Below are 13116 nucleotides of genomic sequence, written 5' to 3' on the forward strand. Positions count from 1 at the left end.
TTGTATCCTGACTGTCCCTGTACTGGATCGAGGTGTATGCTCGAGCCCCATTAAAAATAATGGGGCTCCTGCCTGTGGTGCGGCACACGTGCCATTACCCCTTCCGGGGCGTGCCAAGGCTTCTTCCGGTGTGGCTTTCAGCATATGCTAAAAGCGGCATATGATGCGGACACACTGTACTAGCACATAATAACTGGAACCAAGCTGGCAACTAAATTACCCATTTCCCAGTAGATGTTTGCTAGTACAGGATATCCTATCAATAGTACCCCAAATTTTTCCTGAAGACTACACAGTTGAAGATTAGCCACTGCCCTTGATAGGTGGCAGCAACTGCAGTAGAAAAAGATCTAATTCTGCTTTTTAACTTTGTCAGTGGCTTAACAGGCCCTAGGGTGGAAAAGCAGTCCAGAAATGCTAAAATATATAAAAACTCTGTTCTTTTGACTTTTCAAACCATTCTGTTCATATTTTGATATTATTTTGCATTTATTCATTTTGTGCCATAGTTAGTGATCATTGCCTTGATCAATTTGATGGACAAGGATTTAAATCTAATAAATTAATAGCAAGTACACGTGTGTGTACATACAGGTACTTTTATTGCTCACTTGGTATTAGACTGAAAGTTCTCCCTAATATTTAACCTATACATCACTTTAATTTTAATTATTTCATTTTTCAGTGGAATGAGCTGTTTCTCTTCTTTCCAACATCTTTTCAATGCTATGCAGTGCTGTTTTTAAAGTTAACATGCTTTTTAAATGAATCTGAATGTTTTTAATTTTTTATCAATTATGTTTTTTTTAAATTATACTCTTATTGAAGATGTTGTACAGATTTAATCTGTATTATTTTAAATTATGTTGTTAGCTGCCTTGAGTCTCATTTCTGAAAGTTAAGTCATAAATGAATATAATAATAACAATAATAACAACAACGAAGTTAAATGTCAGTATGTAGAGATCTTCTAGCACTTTTGAGACTAACTGAAAGAAAGAGGTTGGCAGCATGAGCTTTCGAAGACTAAACTCTACTTCCTCAGATGCATTTAGTGGAGTTAGTCTCAAAGGTGCTACAAGAACTCTCTGCATGATGATTCTACAGACTAACACAGCTATATCTTTGAATTTTACCAAGTTAAATATCAAAACACCCCAACTCCTTCTCCAAGATAAACAGATCTAATCCTTCAGGCCTTTCACAGAAATCATTATATGTTTCCTGCTTGCCTTTGGGTGGCATCAGGAAGAAACCCTAGGTTGTGTGAATACCTCCTCTCTCACAGGCTCAGAGAATGAAGAAATATAGCTTGTTACCCATAATGTAAAAAGTGCCACCCCAGATAATCCTCATTTTCACCTTGGCAAGTTGGATGAGTGTGTCAAGTACGTGGCGGCAGACCACAGGAGCAGCCTGTGGGTGTATATGAACAGTGGAACCGGCGGCAGCGTGCTTCTCCGTGTGCTTACGTCCTCCTGCTCGTTGGATCTGGAAGATGTTGGTTCTGCAACCAAGAGCAGCATCCATAGACACAGAGAGCCAAGAAAGCTGTCCTGAGCTTTTGGATTCCATCTTGTGCAAAAGGTCAAGTGGCCGGCTGTCTGGGGCACATGCCTTGGCTACTCTTTTGCCTTTGTCATCTGGTGCAGCAGCTCCCTTAGGAGTCTCAACACACAGTTCACTCTCGCTACTGCGCTGCAGGATGGATAGAAGGCTCCGAATCACCCAACTGCGTGTCTGTGCATGGTAGCACAGGTTCCGCAGCACCCGATGCAGCCGGCTTGTGTTCAGTTTTGGCTCATCCACAAAGAGAAGCACCAGCAAGCAGGACAAGGCCTCATGGTCCAACAGAAGGCGCCCACGGAGACGCAGCAGACTGTCTACGTTGCTGCCTGAAGGTCTAGGAAGCAATAACAGGAATATCAAGACAGAGCCTACACAGTACTCAAAAGGTGGAGCAAATTTATTTATGATATCAACAAGGAACACCTTACTGGAAGCAGTAACACATCTACCTCTATGAGCAGCCATATTTGACCATGCCATTACAGCTGGCCCTTTGTATCTGTGAAGGTTTCATTCCCCCCCCCCCCCCCCCCCCCGTAGATAACAAAAAAATGTGGGACCTCAAGTCCAGTTGGTCTCAACGGCGGTGTAGCCATGTGCACACATCACCATTGAGATGAATAGGGCACCATCTACAGATGGCAAGAGCCAACTGTACTTAGGATGATGGCCTGGATGATTCTGCTTGTCCATGATTTCTCCTTAACTTGCTAGCCAGACAGTGATCTAAATACTCCACTGCTGCCAGGTCAACAGAGGGAACCAGCTGGAACACACCTTGTTGCCTCTGCTTGGCCTTGATGCTGGCAGCACTGCTCCTTTAACTGATCCCCGTTATCCCATGTTTTCAGCATACACAGTAAACAGGGAGAAAACAGCACCCTTTTCAGTGGCCAAGAAGTAAAAGACCCACAGAAGGATTATAAATAGCTCTAGTAGTTTCCCAAGATACACTGTGCAGGCACAGGATAACCCAATTGTGTGATTCACAGAGACCATGAAGAAGAAACCTGATTTTCACTTCTTAAGTATTTCAACTTAAAACTAGAACATTTTTTTCCATTAGCAATTCTGAGCCTCAGCTTGCTCTTTGCAAATGATGTGATATATTTTTCCATGAATGCTTGATACCTGCTGTGGCTGCTGCTACCACCCATCTGGAAGGTACCTCCTCTTTGTACTGCCAAGCGCGTATACTGGACACCTCTGTTTCCACTCAGTCGGCTTGTGAAGGCTGAGTGGGGGGAAAAACAAAAAACAAAAAAAAAAATTAAACCAGGAGTCAAGAAATCTAGAATCAAGAAACAGTAGGATAGCAAAAGAATAAGGCCTTCCTTTACCTGGGCTTCGCAAAATGGCTGACAAGGCAGAGGTACTGGAGTGGCCAAAGAGACGCTCATGCATGAGCTGCCGCTGACGGGCTTCCTGTTCCCTCCGCAGAGCCTGTGCCTCAGCAGCAATATCAGGAGGCATGACTGCCAATACACTGTCCTCCATGTCTTCTAGTACACTGCGTCGCAGGTCGGATGGCAATGTTTGAATAAAAGTCACTGGGTCCATGGGTGTGTCTGAGCTTGTGCTCTGTGCCAGCTCGCGACGCTGCTGTTCTGCTCGCTGCTGAGCCAGCACCTGAAAGAGCAAGGAAAAAAGTTATAGACAGCAGCTTCATTAGACACAACAAGGCCATAAGTATAAGATCCAAGAAGTCTAGTAGCCTATGGGAGCAGTAAAGTGTCATCAAGCCTTTTACTCAGAATTAAGCAGTGAAACCAAAACAGGCCTAGATGCTGGCACAAATACAGACATAGTGTTGTACCTAAGAAACAATTCTCCAATGACTACTTCAGCCTGAGCCTTATGTAAATTAATATAAACAAGATTTATACTCCCAAGACTAAATCTAATGTTTCCACATAGGAAGACTGAAAGAAACACACCAGATGGCTACCTAGCCATAAACATTTTCACACTCTATCACACAACAGAATGATGGTGGAATCTCTTCCTTGGAAGTTTCAAAGAAGCTAGATAAGTACTGATGACAAAATATTTAGGTTCAGATCTTCTTTTAGAGCACTGCAGGGTTGTACATTAATGCAATCCCTTCAATTGTCACAATGCAATGGTGCTCATCCCTTAACCTTTAAAAGTGCAACCCTACCTCCTCCTGGATAGCTGGGGGCAGTGCAGCCAAGAATTCAGGGCTGACTTCTGTCACACTGGGGTTGCCCACCACAGGTGGTGCTGGGGTCGCAGCAGTGGTAGGAGGTGCAACACGAGCAGGAGGCCGGATACCCAACTGGTTCTGCAACACCTCCCGCCGAATATCATCAGGCAAAGCAGCCAAAAAAGATGGGTCAACACCTTCAGGGAGATTTATCCCTATGAAAAGAAACATTAGGTACAGTTGCAGTCTTTCCAGACTTTCAAAATATTCTGACCATTTTATTAGGCTCTCTAGCATTTACCTGCCAAGGGGTCCTCCTCTTCACTGCTGGTAGAGGGAAGTGGTTCTTCCAGTATGCCCCGGGAGTCAGCCCCAGAAATGGCCACAGCTGAATCCCTTGTGGAGGAGCTCTCAGAGGATGAGGCAGGTGGAGAGCTGGGGAGTAGTAAGTGACAGTATTACTACCTGTGAAACCATAACAAGGGATAGGCCTGCTCATTATATCTGACTTCCAATCCTTACCCATCATCCACTTGTTGGCCAGCATCAGGCTGGGCCTCTCTAATGGCTGGGGCACTGGACCCTTGCTGGGCCACATCAGCTGTTGCCACGACAGTGCCTGCACCTGTCTGCTCCCCGCTGCTAGCCCCACCACTCTCTGCAACACTCTCCTCAAGGTTGCAAGAGGCCAGGCTGCTGGTATCCATGGGGGACCCCTCTAGTTGGCTGCTGACTGCGGTTAAGGCATCAGAGTCTTCAGCCCTCTCAGGAGAGAGTGAAGCTGATGGAACAAGGAAAAAGAACTCAGAGTGAAGGAACCTATTTTTTCCCCACACAGGATCAACACAAACACAGTAAAGACAGAAGCCAATCTCTAGAATACTTTCTTTAAAAGAAAATCACCTCACCCTCCCCTCCTTGAATGGACAAAGAAACTGTAAAACAAACAAACAAACAAACACTGCCCAAAAACCTGAAGCAATTTTTCAAGCAGGCTGAAAGCATTGCACTAAATGGCTTCTCACTCCAAGTGAACAAGGCAGCTTCCTATGATTAGAGTATACCTGCCAGTACAAAGTGCTGTTGTATAAAACAGCCCTAACCCAACAAGATAATTCTTAAGTTTTTCTTAATTCCTAAGCAATTCTTAAGTTAATGGCTCAGAATACGAACCATCCAGAAAAGGTCTGAACTATTTTTGAAAGCTACAAGTACGTTACTGTAGAAATGTGGGAGCTTACCAATAATTCATCTTTCATGTTTAAATTAACATAAAATATGTACATCTAAAAAACATTGCTGGCCTCTCCTGAAAGTTTGGAAAAGAACAGGAAATCCAAGTAGTGAGAGACAGCTAGATGTGGGGAAGCATCTGCTGCAGGGTGAAGCCTGAGGCCACTTACTGATGGTGGGGGCAGGTGAAAGCTCCATCTGTGTGGCCTCAGCATCTGTGCTTGGCCTCCCAGGGCCCGAGTCCTCCTGCTCCACTGGCATCAGCAGCTGGCCAGAAGACTGAGCACTGGACTGCCCCACCAGCTCCGAAGGGAGCTCGCTTGCCCCTGTCGCCTGTTGCTGCTGCTGCTGCTGTTGGGGGCTCTCCAATGTGACCAGAGTCTGCCTGGGGCCAGGTGAGTTGTCTTCGGCAGCAGTTGAGATCACAGGATAGCTGTCAGGATGGGCGGCACCATCTGGGAGCCAAGAGAGGGAGGGGAGGGGAGGGATGCTGACTTAAAATCCAGGCCTTCTGAGCAACAGAAGGGGGTCAAGCAGGGCCTTGGCTTCACCCTTGCAGCAAAGAAGATCTACATCCCCCCAAGATATGTATAAAGAAAATGCATCACAAACTTGGTTATATCACCCCAGTTGGGGAAAGTAGTAAGTTGTATAGTTACCTCTGATTTGGGGCACAAATCCCTACCCCACAACAATACAACTTACTACCTCACCCCAACAGAAGCAAATGGTATACAATTTTGGTACCTACTCAGAACTACACCCAGGGACTTCTTGGCAATCCTCCCATAGCTCCATTGCCTATTTCATATAAATCTGAGACGAAAATCCCAGGTGGCAACCATCTCTTCCCAATGCCATAACAAGCAGCAAGGAATCATGGTAAATCTTACAAGGACCTTCACACTGTAAATCTAGCATTATTTTCTACAGTTAGGGATGGAGCTAAGGAATTCTTGCATGGTATTTTGGCTCAAGAGTTTTTGATCCCCTAGTCACTTCTTTGACCCATGGTCTTTCATTCCAGAGCTAGGCGTAGTCTCACAAGTGGCTTCTTTCCTCTTCTTCAAAGCAGCCAGTGTTGGCGTGATGAATTGGGAGTCCTCATAGGAAAGACAGTAGATTGTATAGTTATCTCCAAACCGGGTATGACCCTAAAACTATACAATCTACTACCTCATCCCAGGGGGCCCAGGAACAGCATCTGTTTCAAGCTATGCTGGGGAAATAAGATAACATACAGATAGCCAACAAGCAGTATGTTACCTGGAAGGTTCTGCTCAGTAGAACTATTTGCCTGTGGTACTGGTCCCTGCAGAGGCAAAGGGAAGAAACAAAAATCAGAGTGACCCAAGATTCACCAGATTCAACAAGATATATCACGTGTTCCTTCTAGGATGGGGAAGTACAAATTTTGAGGTTCCTCTTCCCCTCCAGCACATTCCCTTTTGCTGTAGCCATCCCACCTGCTTATAGCAATGTTTTGTGAAATATGTCTATCTGAATACCTGACATAAAGTTAATGTCCAGGCATAAATACTGCTAGGGAAGATGTGGAGGGACAAGTTTTCTGTTCCTTCACTGGCTGGATCTGCCCAAAAATCTGAAGAAAACTGAACCTGTGTAGTGAATCACCTCTAGAGACGTGCACTGAGTGGGAGGAATTACTGCCCCAAATCCTACACTTTAGCTCTACAAAGTTCCAATCAGCTCAACAAGATGCAAAGCAACCCACATGTGAAGAACACAAAAAAGAACAGAGTATTCTATCCCCCATGACATAACAAGTTAAGAAAGGAAATAGCTCTATAGATAGGGAGGGTTTTTATTTTTGTAAAGTTATTAATCACAAAAAATGGCATTCTAAATTGCTGTGTATTGAAGGAAAAAACCCTCCACAATAAGAAGGTTGTCTGTAAAGTTCAGGACATCTTAATTATGATAAGGGTATTAACTCCTGAAAAATTAAGTCCACAAGCCCATCCTGACATTTTCCTAGAAAAACATTATCTAGATCTATTTCAAACTAGCTTCAGACTTGGCATGAGATGAAGACAGATTTGGTCACCTTTGTTGAGGACCTATTTTGCTACTGTTTTCCGATGGTCTTGGGTGACCCCTGTGAAAGGGTCATTCAACCCCCAAAGGGGTCACGACCCACAGGTTGAGAACTGCTGCTTTAGTCAGTCCAGAAAGATGCAGCCAGACTGTTAACTGGGGTTGAGTATAGAGTACACCCTTGTTGCAAAAGCTCTCCTGGGTGCTCGCCCATATCAGGTATAATTCAAAAGTGCTAGAGATGACTTATAAAACTCTATACAGCTTGGATCCAGGCTATCTGAAGTACCGTATCTCCCTTTATGAGCCCATTAAAGTTCTAAAATCTTCAAAAGAGGCCCTTGGCTCTGTCCCACCACCTTCTCAGCCTTGTTTGGTGAGAATAAGGGAGATGGCCTTCCCTATGGCTACCATCAGACTTTGGACTTCCCTCCCCAAGGAGGCCAGGATGGTCACCTCATTGCTCTCCTATTGCTGGCAAATCAAAACATTCTTATGCTACCAGGCTTTCAGAAACTGACTGGGATGGGCCTTTTAATGCAGTGAGGTTTCGTGGTTTGCATACACTATTTTAATGAATTTTGACTTTATAAATTGTCTTTTAAGTAAGTTTTGTATTTATACTTATTATTGATACTTTTGTAGTTTTAATCTGTATTGCTTTTAACATGTTGTAAGCTTCTTTGGACAACTTAAATACCTAAAGGCATCTGATCCCATCTGATCATGGAAGTTAAGCAATGGCAGCCCTGGTTAGCAGTGATGTTCCTAGTCTTGGTGTCACCTGGTGCAGGTACTGGGGGGCAGCAGTGGATTGCTCTACCCCCATCACCACCCAGAGAGGCCACCACAAACCAACCAAGTGGGAGAGGCAGGCACACATGCATGCTCCCCCCTTTCCCATGCCTTTCGTAGTTCGTGCAAGCCACTCAAGACACTGAGGAAAGCAAAAATGGCAGGTGAGCATGCATGCTCTAACTCCTTCCCATGACTTGGCTAGCTCACACAAGCCAGCCAATGTGCTGAGGAAGGTTGGGGGACAAGCATGCATGCTCCCCCTCCTCCCCACACCTTGGCAAGCTCACACAAGCCAGCCAAGGCACTGGGGAAGATGGGAGAAAAAGGTGCAAGTGCTCCTTTTTTCTCTGCTGCTTTGTTCCCTCCGCGGAGAACTAGGGCAGCAGAGAAGGGGCAGTCATTGGCAGCAGCACTGAACCCCCCCCCCCCACAAGCAGGAGGAGGAGGACTGAACCAGGTGTCACCCCTCTAAGGTGTCACCTGGTGCAGTTCACAGCCCCCTAGTGACACCACTGCTGGTTAGTAACTGGCACTGCTGGTTAGTACATGGATGAGAGACTGGCAATCAGGTGTTGTATTTAAGAGAAAGGAACTGGCAAAGCCACCTTTGCATCTTCCTTGCCTAAAAAAACCCTACAAAATTAATGGGGTAACCATGAAGTTGATTGGTGACTTGAAGGCACAGACACAAGCTGCCTTGAGTTCCATTATTGGGGAAAAGGCTGGATATAGATGATGATATGGTATGCAAGAGATCTTGTAACACCTTTGAGACTGAGAAAGGAAGATAAGCTTTTGTAGATTCAGTCTCCTTTCACCAAATGCAAGACTTAGGGAACCATCCTTGCAAGTTTACCTATGCTAAGGGTAGAGACAGTCCCTTGACATGAATATCTAGTCGTAACTGACTGTAGGGAGCAATGTTCAACTCAGTTACCAAGCTAAAGAGCCACTGTTGTCTGAGGACCACTCTGGTGGTCATATGGCCAGCATGACTGCACCAAACGCTGTTACCTTCCCACTGAAGTGATACCTAATTATCTACTTGCATTTATATGATTTTGAACTGCTAGGTTAGCAGAAACTGGGGTTAGTGACAGGAGCTCACCCCAACATGCAGCACTCAGGCTTCAAACTGTGAACCTTCCGATCTTCTGATCGTCAGAATTGGTGTCTTAACCACTAAACCACCACATCCCCATTTAACTGTGCTACTTTAGGAAATTTTAGAAGGCCCACAGATGATCAAGTTGGCCTTCCAACCTGGGCATTTTGCTCCTTGTCTTCTAAATCCTTGGCTTTATCTGTCACTTTGGCCTCCTCCTCAGCCAGCTGCTTGCGTCTTTTCTCCCTGCGCTCTTCAAGCTCCTCATCCCTCAGTGCCTCCAAGTGGTTGATGATGGGAACCTTGACCACTGGATGAGGAAACAAAGAAGCCAAATTTAGCCTGGACAATCAAAGGACAGAATAATAATAATAATAATAATAATAATAATAATAATAATAATATATTTCTATCCCGCTTTTCCATGGTGATCAAAGCAGCATACAGTATGCAATTAAAATACAGAATGTATTTAGAATGGCCTAAAGGAAGGAAAGCTGTTCACTCATTCACCTGAAACACAGTCATGCATGCTTTCTGCATCTAGCACTTTACATTCTTCTGTCCATCGTGTCAAAGCAGTGGGGATACTTGACAGGGTTCCTAAGGAGAAGAGAAGAAGGGGTGACATCATTGAACAACCTCATACAACAACTCAACCCCCGTCCTCATCACTAAGACATGCTATATGCCTTGGTCCAATTCTTGCATATTCATTTTGACTTCTCTGTACTCGATCTTCAGCTGAAAGCATCTTATCCCAACTTCACCAGTTACATATTGTTTTTACAGCGGTACACAATCATATAAAACAAAATTAATCCACAATAATACAATAAACATGGATTTGTAGTATAGCACTGCTTTATTTAGTGTTAAAAGATTTAACACATAACTATAGTTTAACACAGTCTTCAAAAGAAGTAAGCTGCTATATAATTGCATATTTTGCATGAATTTTAAAAACCTTTTCTGTTATGTATGAGTTAACAAGTCAATAAATAAATAACAAGTATTAGATTGCTAAGATGCAAATTTTCTATCATGGGGAGGAAAAGATTTCTGGCCATATTAGTCCCTGTGATTTTATTCCGGCCACTAATCAAGACCAAGCTAGCACCTTCAATGTGCAGAATGCTTAAGCAATTGGTTCATGAGGACTTGCCTGCCTGGCTGGTAGCTGTGCTCTGATCATGGAAGAAGTCATCCAGCAACTCATCATCTGAACGGGCAATTATGTGCACATCATCATTGCCTACTAGGAGGCGAGCTCGACCTCGGCTCTGCAGAGGGAGGCTGCTGCTTAGCTGAAGGATGTCAGCAGCTGCAGAAGGGCCCAGCAACCTAAGGGTAACACAAAAGTTGGAATCTGCAGTAGGATCTCCTTTACATGTAGGAGCAATAGCTTTTGAAAATAATGATGATGCTCTGCTCTTCCCTTCCCGAGTCTCACCTCTGTAGGATGAGTGGTGGGTTGGGCTGCCGGGTCCCAGGATAATGCACATGGATGGTATGGCCAGTGTTAGCTGTCAATTGCCGTAGTGTCCTCTGGCTTCGGCCAATGCCTTGCGCCAAGCGTGTGGTTGAGGAACCACTACCCAAGGTCAAGGAGCTATGGTCTGCATGACGTACCATGAGTGGGTGAGTGGCAGGAATATTGCCAGGCGATGGCGGAATATCCGCTAGGAAGAAAATCAGGAGAAGTTAGCAGGCCAAGATGGAATTCTGAGACATACAAAGAACTTTCCTGTTAAAAGAAAACTAGTCTAATCCAGGCTCAGTGAAGCTGTTATCAAAAAGCTTCTGGATCATAGAGCAATGCTTTGGGGCTAAGATTTACCCACAGATGGCTTGAAAAAACAAGAATGCTATTTCTTTCCAAGGGTGATGGAAAAATCAAAACTTTCTAGTCCATACACATCCTGGCTTCCTGCCCCCGCCCCCCCAAGGAATACCCATTACGGTAACACCCATGTCCTATGGCTTCTAAATGTCAGAGTTCTTACTGGCACTGGAGAACATGTTGTCAAACTCTATGATGAGGTCATCTTCACGGTCAAAGCGTTCAAAACGCACCAGTGGGGAGGCATTCATATCAGGATAGTCTTCATCTAACTCCATCTCAGAGCCATCATCGTCATCTTCTTCCTCTTCACCCTCCTCACCTTCTTCATCATCCTGGAAAGATATTTAGCACCAAACCCACAGATAAGCAAAAACTGGATAAAATTGAGGCTCCCAAGTTCACTTTCCCCCCTTTCTCCCTTTAATTAATGTCCCTATCAATAGCCAAGGATTCAAAACAAAATTCTGGTGTTTAGACAAAGCTCTTATTCCAACCAGATGGATAACCTTGTTACTGTAGTTCTCAGGTTGCATTAACACTGCCTCCCACTACTGACTTCCAGCCCCCCACTCTGAGACATTCTCCCCTATTATTTTGCACAAATTTGCCTTAGGAATCCCTGTATTAAGACAGGAATGCAGATGTCAGGAGACTTTTCTAGTGCCTTTTATTCTAATGCTTTTACCTGATCATCTTCATCTTCCTCTTCTTCTTCTTCCTCTTCATCTTGACTGTCATCTTCATCTTCATTGCTGCCACTGCTGTCTTCCTCCTGGGTGTGTTCTTCTTCATCCTCAGGATCCAGTATATTCATAGAATCTAAAGCAGATTGGAGAGCACAAGTAAAGGAAAATGATTCCTGTTTGTCTAGAGAAGATCTTTCTATTGATCTTCCTGGCAAGATTTCTAAAATACGTCTTGCCAGATAGGAAAAGCTTTATAGAGCCAGGTCTCAGACACCACAAGCTCCTAGGGGAGCTCAAGACTACAGCCACCTTTGACATCAAGCTAAAGTTCCCTTCATCTGCTCTGACTGCTCCCCCACTTTAATTTTTACTACAGGCACTTCTACTGACTCCATGTAATATCTTAGGCAATGGCTCACCTTCCCTGTTGGCCTGTAGTGTGGAAGCCTGGCTCAGATTGGACGGTGCCTCATCCATCAGAACATCCTCCTGAGACTCATCCTCTCCACTTCGGCCCACTGAAGGACACAAAGGTAGTATACAAGATGCAGAAAATTTATGAGAACACAACCCTTTCCTTTATAGGAACTTTTGGGCTGTCCATAAATCTGACAGTAGTGGCCACTTTGAGCAAGTGTGATGCAGTAGTCTGTTGGACAAGGAATGAAAAACACTAGGGTTCAAATCCCCACTCAGCCATGCAAGTCCACTGGATGGCCCTGGGCAAATCACCCTTTCTCTGCCCAAGAAGAAGATAATGGTACAAATCTCCTCTGAATAAATCTTGCCAAGAAAGCCCTGTGAAAGGGCCACCATAAGCTGGAGTTGACTTAAAAGGATATAACAAAAAAAGTGGCCATCTGTAACAACCCTTATGGACCTGATGTAAATATAATGGTAACAACATTACAGACAGTGACGAAGTTACTGAGGATGAACCATTTATCCCACAATAAATTTCTTCCTACCCCACCCAAGAATTACAGCAAAAGCAAGGATCAAGCAGCTATCCAGATGTTGTTGGGACAGCAACTCCCAGCATCCTCACCACTGGCTATATTTGCTAGGACTACGGGAACATGCCAGCTCCCCTGAGTTATAAGAACAGATCTCTCCCAAATGGAGAACACACAGCACTGATATAAGCTATCTTCAGCCCAGGACACATGCTGTGTGAGAAACAAGAGCTGTCATGATGTGTGCATGTGCAAGAAAGACAACAGATTATTTTTCTGGGGAAATTACTAGTTCATGCAAAGCAGCATTCTGGACAAGGAATTAACATTTTCTTCAAGAGGTCACACACAGGGTGAAAAGGCACTGAACCTAGAAGTCCTGAAGGGCAGACCCCTGAGGAAAGAAGTCAGGTTGGCATTCACCTATAATAGTGCTGTTGCCTGAGCCACCGTCCTGCTCCAGTAACTCATCTATCAGGTCCTCCAGCTCATTTTCCACCTAGAAAGGTTAAGAGGGACACATCAAAAAAATCTATCTCCTTAATCCCCCCAAATTAATTCCAAGATTCTAAATGACTTCTACAAACTCAAATTCCATTAACATTTCAGCAATCTTATAATCATTCCACCCCCATGTATCTCAACTTGAATAAAACATTCAAAGACCCTGCAAAGTTGTGAAAGAGCTAAATGCAACT

General features: G+C 44.4%; 1 protein-coding gene across 9 annotated transcripts in view; it reads right to left on the reverse strand.

Annotated features, from left to right (window-relative positions):
- Nucleotides 1-13116, reverse strand: part of HUWE1 (HECT, UBA and WWE domain containing E3 ubiquitin protein ligase 1) — a 129775-nt gene that overhangs the window by 18938 nt on the left and 97721 nt on the right. For 7 of the 9 annotated variants that reach the window (XM_042451569.1, XM_042451567.1, XM_042451568.1 and 4 more), the window contains 16 exons: nt 12842-12917; nt 11882-11980; nt 11462-11595; nt 10937-11108; nt 10384-10612; nt 10096-10274; nt 9444-9533; nt 9089-9240; nt 6236-6281; nt 5140-5424; nt 4259-4517; nt 4038-4171; nt 3731-3951; nt 2910-3198; nt 2701-2803; nt 1363-1903 (listed from right to left, as the gene is read on the reverse strand). In XM_042451569.1, the coding sequence (XP_042307503.1) occupies nt 1363-1903; nt 2701-2803; nt 2910-3198; nt 3731-3951; nt 4038-4171; nt 4259-4517; nt 5140-5424; nt 6236-6281; nt 9089-9240; nt 9444-9533; nt 10096-10274; nt 10384-10612; nt 10937-11108; nt 11462-11595; nt 11882-11980; nt 12842-12917 (3009 nt within the window). The remainder of the gene's footprint in view (nt 1-1362; nt 1904-2700; nt 2804-2909; nt 3199-3730; nt 3952-4037; nt 4172-4258; nt 4518-5139; nt 5425-6235; nt 6282-9088; nt 9241-9443; nt 9534-10095; nt 10275-10383; nt 10613-10936; nt 11109-11461; nt 11596-11881; nt 11981-12841; nt 12918-13116) is intronic. The other 2 variants (XM_042451570.1, XM_042451571.1) reach the window with 2 other exon arrangements.

This window comes from Sceloporus undulatus, chromosome 2 (assembly GCF_019175285.1).
Source record: "Sceloporus undulatus isolate JIND9_A2432 ecotype Alabama chromosome 2, SceUnd_v1.1, whole genome shotgun sequence".
Classification (NCBI taxonomy): domain Eukaryota; kingdom Metazoa; phylum Chordata; class Lepidosauria; order Squamata; family Phrynosomatidae; genus Sceloporus; species Sceloporus undulatus.